Here is an 8,688-nt window from a genome sequence, read left to right on the forward strand (position 1 = left end):
AAGGATAGTGAGGGTTCACGATAACCACGAGGGTGGTTCTGCACATGGGAAACCCTGTCAAAATCAACCTGATTTTCAAAATCAATGCCTAATTTATAAAGGAAAGAAAACCAAATATCCAACTAAACATAGCAGTCTCCATTTAAGGAAGATTGATGTCTCAACCCTTCTACATTATTCGAACCAAATCGTAACTAATTTAAGCACAGGGATCCTGCAATAAATGGGCTGTAAATGTTCCATTGCTGTTTACAAACCTTGTAAAGCCACTGCAGATTCTTTAACTTTACATGGCATGTCTCATTTAACAAACGGACGAATGGCTGGCTTAGACACAGCGTGCCGCTCGCTGTTCAGGCCGGAGCCAGCCAGGCCAGACTTCTCTTCCCATAGAGGCCTGCAAACACACTGGAACATACTGACCTCTGCTTCATTGACACTGGACACCACCGGGAGTGGCAGCCATTCTGTAATCTTTAAACGTGTATATCTGTTTGTTTTTATTTTTAATTAGTTGAGGTAGGGTCTTCCCATGTAGCCCTGATTGTCCTGAAACTTAACCAAACTGACCCCAAACTTAGAGATCTGCCTCTGCCTCTGCCTCTGCCTCTGCCTCTGCCTCTGCCTCTGCCCCTGCCCCTGCCCCTGCCTCTGCCTCTGCCTCTGCCTCTGCCCCTGCCCCTGCCCCTGCCCCTGCCCCTGCCCCTGCCCCTGCCCCTGCCCCTGCCCCTGCCCCTGCCTCTGCCCCTGCCCCTGCCCCTGCCCCTGCCTCTGCCTCTGCCTCTGCCTCTGCCTCTGCCTCTGCCTCTGCCTCTGCCTCTGCCCCTGCCCCTGCCTCTGCCCCTGCCCCTGCCTCTGCCTCTGCCTCTGCCTCTGCCTCTGCCTCTGCCTCTGCCTCTGCCTCTGCCCCGCAAGCACTGGGACTAAAGGTTCACACCCGAAATATTTGCTTATTCACGTGTGCCACTCACCAGAAGTATTGAGAGTTTATTGAAAAGACTCATGTCGGGGCTGGGGATTTAGCTCAGTGGTAGAGCGCTTACCTAGGAAGCGCAAGGCCCTGGGTTCGGTCCCCAGCTCCGAAAAAAAGAACCAAAAAAAAAAAAAAAAAAAAAAAAAAAGAAAAGACTCATGTCGCTAATCTTTCCCCAGTCTGACTAGACAACTTACTCCCCAGAGCCACTTTGGCTCCCAGATTTTGCTTCTGATAAAATAATGGAGGTGCTTGCTTGGTTTTCCCTTAGAAACATCAAAAATCAGAAGATGCTGTTGGTTTGTGTTTTGAGGTAAGATTTCATATAGCCCAGGCTAGCTTCCCACTTTTAATGTAGTTCAGGAACACCTTAAACTCATGATCCTCCTGCTGCCTCCGCCTTCACCTGACAAGTGCTGGGGTTATGGGCCTGGGCCTCTATGTCTAGTCTATGTAGTGCTGAACTGGAACGCATGCTTTGTGCATCCTAGGCAAGCACTCTACCAACCGAATGGCAACCCTGATTCTCCAGAAGAATTTTTTAAATTATTTGTTTGTGTCCTGATTGTATTTGCAAAAGGGAATAAAAAAGAAAAAGGAAGTAATTTATAAACCTGATTTCATTACATGTTTCATATTTTTTAAAAAAATTACAAAGCTAATTTGGATAATCTAATTCACCAAACTACCTTGAACTTTTGAATCACACAAGCTTTTCCTAAAGCTAATAAAAAAAGAAAGAGAGGGCTGGAGAGATAGCTCAGCAGTTAAGAGCACTGACTGCTCTTCCAGAGGTCCTGAGTTCAAATCCCAGCTACCACATGGTGACTTACAACCATCTGTAATGAGATCCGATGCCTTCTTCTGGTGTGTCTGAAGACAGCTACAGTGTACCCATGTAGAACAAATTAATAAATCTTTAAAAAAAAAAAAAGAAAAGAAAAGAAAGAGAGGAAAGGGTGGAAAAGGCATGTTTTAGGTTTATTTAACTCATTTCCGATCCTTTTAAATATGTATTTTGAGAGTGTGTGTGTGTGTGTGTGTGTGTGTGTGTGTGTGTACACCACATGTGTGCAGGAATGTACTGAAGTCAGAAGAGGTTTCAGATGCCTTGGAACTGGAGTCACAGACAGTCATGAGCCACCATGTGGGTGCCGGGAACTGAACTTGTATTCTCCGGAAAAGCAGCAAGTGCTCTTAACCACTGAGCCACCTCTCCAGCCCTCTTCTCTAATGTTTTTTTTAAAAAAAGGTTTTAATTGCATTTATGTAAGCGTGCATGTTTATGTATATGGACATGCGCATTCCATAGCACACATGTGTAAGTCAGAGGACAACTTGTGGAAGTTGGTTCTCTCCTTCCAACATGTGGATTCTGGAGAATTAACCTATATATGAGTGTCAAGTTTGGAAATGGGTCATCTTACTGGTCCTCATTTCTAACCTTAATTCTAAAGTTCATGAGATTTAAAGTAGTTGATGAGTAGTTAAAGAGATTTAACTACTAAGATAAAAACGTTGCTGGCAGATCAACATGATTAGATCCATATTAATGAAAAATGGCTGAGACTGTTTATTAGGCTTAGAGCCAAGGCTGCCCGAACCCAGGGCCCACAGATACCAATACAGGCTCAAGGACCGCTCTTGTGTATGAACTTTATGTCAGCAGAGGGCGCCAGTGCCCTGTCAGTGGGCTAGGGGCTGCAGCTAAGTAGGGCCACACTGCCTACGCTTCTTTAAGATCATACCCATCTAACAGACTTCCTGCTCGAGTCTCTTCTAAGTCCAGCTTTTACCTTCCCTCTGACCACCACCCAGCACTGGAGGGGTGTTAGTGCTGTGTTTGGATTCTACAGGTCTCTCAGCCTTACCTGACCCTCTGCTCATACTCTTAGTTTCTCTAGTGACATGACAGCCTGGCTAGGACAGCTATCTAACCGTGTGGTGCTGAGCCAGCAGGATGAGCTGGCCTTCTCTTATCCCCATGTTGTTCAATGATTGCAGTGGGACAGGATAGACAGACTCTTATATTGTCACTGTGCAGTCTGCTGAGTCAGAGATGCCCAGGTTACTTGAGATGCTAAACACAGTAAAGAGCTTGTAGATCAAGCTTGTGTGTGGGGTGTGTGTGTGTGTGTGTGTGTGTGTGTGTGTGTGTTGCTTCTAATGAAATAGATAATCATCTACTGCCTAAAGCTGGTGCCATGGTTCAAAATGCTGTGTCCCTGACTGCCAATCATATATTCTGGGTTAATATCATTACAAACAATGAAGAGATGAGAAGACTGAGGCCCAGAGAGTTAAACCAGAGTAAGCCAATAAAATATCCTGAGGTAGGGACAGGCTAGGGGTCTATCAGGGGATAGAGTACTTGCCTAGTTCAATTCTCAGCACCGCATTAAAAACAAAAACAGTGTGGTGGCCACACACCTGTGTCCCTAAACACTCCAGTGGTAGAGGCAGGACAGGAGTTCAGAGTCATCCTCAGCTGTGTAACCATTCAAAGTCAGCCCGGACTACAAGAGACTTTGTCAAAAAGAAAAAATAAAAGAAAAAGAAATAAAAAGAGAGAAAATGAGAAAGAAAGAAGAAAATGTGGTCTCTAAGAAGCAGTCTGGCTAGGGATGGCTCAGGGGTGCACTGGGTGCTTATCTTGTATGATTAAACTCTGAGTTCCAGCAGTAATATCACCAGAAAGAAAATGGAAAACATAAAATAAGAGAAGCAGGCAAAAAATTCCTCTAAAAGTCTACCTAGAGGCCTGGAGAACTGGCTCAGCAGATCTAAGCATTCATTGTTCTTCCAGGGGTTCTAGGTTAGATTCCCAGCTCCTCCCATCTGCAACTCCAGTCCAGAGCATCTGACTCCCTTCCCTGGCCTCCTTGGCCATGGTGCATATGTGGTGCACATACACAAAGACAGACCCCACACACACACACACATTCATATACATACACACACACTCTCACACACTCACACTCAAACACATACACACACACTCACACACACATTCATATACATATACACAGACACACATTTACACACACACAGAGCTCCTGTCAGGGTCTGTCAATATTGTTGTTACAAAGTTTAAATGAATAATACCAAGAAGTGACTTGTACTGAAGACTGTTGTGAGCCAGGCCCTCTGAGGGAAAATGCACAGGCCCCAGAAGCAGAAAGAGCTAGGCTCTAGTTCCTGCAGGTCCCTCAGCTCCTCATCGCTGGCTCTCTGCAGACCTCAGCTTCTATCTCCAACAAGCAGGAAGGTAAACCCCTTGCTGGGTGTCTTTATACCCATGAGTTTCACAGGGCTTCTGTGTTGCTGGCATGAGATGTAGAAAGAAGGGATTTGGAAAGAGGGATGTGCTGAGGTGTGTCAGGGTCTGTGACATTGGCTGAGCAACACCACTCTTCAGTGGCAACTGTCAGCCTAGCCTGCACAGAGGTGTGTGCACTGTAGACCAGAGGACTCAAGGTTGGCTAGGTCTGAGTTGGCAGTGAGTTGCCCTCAGGTGGCAGTGTTTGCGCATGCTCCCTGCAATGAGGGTGGACCAAGGGGTGGGGCAAGAGGCTTCAATCAGCCACGAGGGGCAAGTATCCCATGAGGGCTTTAGGGAGGGACTTGGGCACTTGGATTTGGGAAATAAACCCACAGGAGTCTTGGAGCAAGTGATTGCAAGCGTCTGAGGGAATGGAAGTGGGAGTAGAGAAAGGGGATTAGGGCCTGAATGGGGAGCCCCATCTAGTCGTCTACCAAAGGCTTGCAGGGGGAGCACACAATACGGAGTGCACAGGAAGCAAAGAATTAAAAAGCAGGCATATTAAAAATAATTCTGTTTTTATTATTACTATGTGTGGACGGTTCTAAATGTGAATAATGAGATATTCTTCCTCTTGGGCAGTGGTTCTCAACCTTCCTAATGCTGTGACACTTTAATACAGTCCCTCGTATTATGGGGACCCCCAACCATAAAATTATTTCCATTGCTACTTCATAACTGTAATTTTGCTAAGGTTATAAGTCGTGATACACATATCTGATGTGCGACCCACGGTTGAGAGTGGCTGCTCTTAAGTAGGCGTGGAGGGGGTAGGTAAGAAGGATGTTCTGGCCCCTTTTCTGATATGCTGTAGACCCCTTATTCTTGCCAGTAGCCATCCCTTAATAGAGTTAGGGGAGGAAAGAACCTTGGAAGGGCCTAGAAAAACAACAGAGAAGCTGGGTCTCTGAAAGCATTGAGTAGGCAGAAATAGAAGGTTCAAAGGATGGGCCTGCAATACAGGAAGACGTAGGGCTATGTGGAATATACCCTGGGTGGGCTGCTGGGGTGCCCACTAGATGGTTCAAGTCTGGGGACATTGCTGCTGCTATGTCTCAGGTACTGTGCCCTTTGCCACTTGCAGATTCTAATCAATTGGCAAACACATTGAATGACCAATAATTCCCTAAGCTGCCCTACCTGGGCTGCCCTGCCCCCACTCTGCATTCCCTATTGATGCAGAAATCCAATTTCTTCTTAGCTCCTCTGCTAAGAGCTACCCTGCCCAGGCCCCATGAGGCCAAGTCTTATCAGGCAATCTGTGCTCTGCTCTTACCCTGGCTGATACTTGGCCCTCAGTGATCGTCTCTTTCTCCTTTGCAGGAGCCGGGTCAAACCCACCAGTGATAAGAATCAAGGTCCTGTAGCCAAAGAGCCACACAAGGATCAAGGTCCTGTGGCCCCAGGTCTTCCGAAAGGCCAAGGTCCTGCGGTCCAAGAGCCTTTGAAGGATCAAGGCCCCATGGTGCCAGGACTGCCAAAGGACCAAGCCCCTGTAGTCCCAGGGTCCTTAAAGGGTCAAAGCCCTACAGCCCCAGGCCCGCCAAAGGATCAAGGTGCTGTGCTCTTAGGGCCCATGAAGGATCTAGGTCCAGTGGCCCCAGCATCCGTCAAGGATCAAGACCATATGGCGTCTGAGCTTCTAAAGAATAAAGATTCTGTCCCCTTAGCACCAGCCAAAGCCCAAAGCCCTCTGTTGCCAGAGCCTCTGAAGAATCAGAGTCCTGTGGTTCCAGCAAGAGCTAAGGATCAAAGCTTCCCAGCACCAGCACCAACACCTCTGAAGGACCCAGGTCCTGTGATCCCTGAGCCTGAGAAAGATGGAGCTCCCATGGTCCCAGAGCGTAGGAAGGACCAGAATGCCTCCATCATGGCATCTCTGAAGAACGAAGCTCCTGTGGCCTCTGAGTCTGTGAAGAATCAAGGCTTAGGAGGCCCAGAGCCAGCCAAAGACACAGGTACGGATCTGAAAGGACATGGTTCTGTGTTTGTAGCACCTGTGAAGAGCCAAGGTCCAGTGGTTCCTGAGCCAACTAAGGGCCAAGACCCCATTATCCCAGCACTAGCCAAGGACCAAGGTCCCATACTCCCAGAGCCTCCAAAGAATCAAGGACCCCCTGTGGTCCTTGGGCCTATAAAGAATCAAGACCCTGTAATTCCAGTACCTCTGAAGGGTCAGGATCCCGTGGTGCCAGCCCCAACCAAGGACCCAGGTCCTACAGCCCCTGACCCTCTGAAGTCTCAAGGTCCCAGAGGCCCTCAACTGCCCACGGTCTCACCTTCACCCCCAGTCATGATCCCAACAGTCCCCCATGCGGAATATATTGAGGGATCCCCTTGATTCCCTTGAAATGCCATGGAGGAGCTGGCAGTGGAAGTGCTTCCCTCCTGGGGAGGCAAAGACATATATTTAATCTGCATGAAACCGTGCTGTATAGTCTTGCTGGAATCTAATAAAACTGGTTCCTCTGGCTCAGCGGTGTCTCTGGCTCTGTGGTATTGGAGTGCGTGTGTGTGTGCGTGCTATGCACACCGAGAGTGGATGAGTCTGTGGAGTCAGAAACACACAGTTCTTAGGGTTTGTCAGCATGACCTAGGGATAGGCAGGTGCTGGGCGGTTTTCCCTGGAGAGACATGAACAGATGCTGACTTACCCTAATGGGACAGAGCAAAGAGATGACCCGCCCACCTAGTTTAGTAACCATTGACTTTATCGGGTTCACGTAACAGGACTATGGATACAGCATTACCTACAGGAGCATGCCTGGCTCAAATACAAGACTCATTAAAGATGTATCCCTGAAGATCTTTGCATAACTTTCTGGAGCGTCTTCCTGTTCCAGAGATCCTATTCATACAGCCTTGAGGCACATGCAACTTTGTGAATCTGGTATGTTTCAGGAGCTTCCTGAGACTTTTAAATTCCATTCACTGTCTGAGCCTTTACAGCCTTCCTCCAGGAGATGTTTCAATTCCCAGAAAATAGCTGCACAATAGTAAATGATGCTGGGAAACTGGGGAGGGGACCATAAAGGCAACACAAGGATCTGAGCCATGAAAGCTCACAAGAGGCACATCCCAGCAGGGTGGGCCCTGGAAGGGTCAGAGTTGAAGCCCACAGATGAACTAGAAGCAGGCATTCAACTGAACTGGGGGGATTTGCCATGATAGTTATTGGTCATGAGGTCAGTGGTATAAAGCTCATTCAAGCCAGGCCTCAAGCTCGTTGATATGAGTCTCAGGACTCTGTAACGAGGCTCAAAGCAAACACGTACTGGCGCTTGCTCATTCTGCATCCATGACAGCAGAATTCGAGGTTTACAAATATCGCCTTAGCTGGGCACAGTGCTTACAGGCCTGTGGTCCCAGCGACCCAAGAGACATTGTATGAGGATGGCTACATGGGGTGAGGGGTGGGGTGGGGTGGGGGTTGTCTTATCTATGTATCCCAGGCTTGAACTCAAGATCCTTCTGTCCCTGCCTTCCAAGTACTTGGATTACAGACATGTGTGGGCTACTGTGCCTAGATGAAATACATTTTTAAAAATTAATTAAAAAATTTAAATGTTCCAAGTTCCCTGCCCATTCACACGTTAGCCGACTTTTCCTCAAGCAAGTGCTCTGTGAGAAGTGGGGCTGCTGCTGCCGGGAATCTCAGTCAACTTCTGTTGTTGCTATATAGTTTTTGGGGGGGCTGTTTATTGTTTGTCTGATTGTTTTGAGATAGGGCCTCTGCAGCTTTGGGGACTCCTCCTGCCTCAGCCTCCCTAGTGCAGGGGTTATAGATCTTTTACCATGCTGAGTAAAGGAATCCCAGTCTTATAGCAATAAGATGTAAAGTGGGACAAGGCTTTAAGAGCACAGTGCAGGAAGGTGTGTGGTAGGCAGGGCAGGAAGACTTCCTGGAGGAAGTGGCCACAGTGCTCTGAAGGGTTTTGGAAGAACCAGGAGTCCATAGATATGGGTACAGCTGGAGGATGCAGTCAGCCTCTTTGGCTTTTATCCAAGGAACTCCGTTTGCATAAGGACTTGACCAAGGGACTGTGGGTCTGGAGGCAGGATTTGCGGGTGGTGAGGGGTTAATTGCCACCATCAAGAATGGTCTGTTTTGTGTTCAGTCCCCAGGCTGGGAGGGCATTGCTACAGGACAGAGAACCACAGCCACACCTATGGGGAAGAAATTGGGGGTCGGGGGTTGGGGAGAGACACTGCCAGAAGCTCTGAAGCTCGGCCTGCTCAGAGGCAAGGCCTCCACTCCTCCACTGACATGGTGCTGTTTTGTTTTTCTTCCATAAAATGTATATTTAATAAACATACTTAGAATCATTAAATATATTAAATTTCTTAATTAAAGCGCAGAGCAGGGGTGAGGAAATGGTTCAGGAGGCAAAGC

The 8,688-nt window shown here is 47.8% G+C and overlaps 1 protein-coding gene across 1 annotated transcript in view; it reads left to right on the top strand.

Annotated features, from left to right (window-relative positions):
• Positions 1-6,771, top strand: part of Map6 (microtubule-associated protein 6) — a 66,210-nt gene extending 59,439 nt beyond the window's left edge. Inside the window, exon 4 of the mRNA NM_001398600.1 lies at positions 5,619-6,771. Coding sequence (NP_001385529.1) covers positions 5,619-6,636 — 1,018 coding nt within the window. The 3' untranslated portion in view covers positions 6,637-6,771. The remainder of the gene's footprint in view (positions 1-5,618) is intronic.
• The last annotated feature ends 1,917 nt before the right edge of the window (positions 6,772-8,688 follow it).

The sequence above is a fragment of the Rattus norvegicus genome, chromosome 1, assembly GCF_036323735.1.
Source record: "Rattus norvegicus strain BN/NHsdMcwi chromosome 1, GRCr8, whole genome shotgun sequence".
Lineage (NCBI taxonomy): Eukaryota > Metazoa > Chordata > Mammalia > Rodentia > Muridae > Rattus > Rattus norvegicus.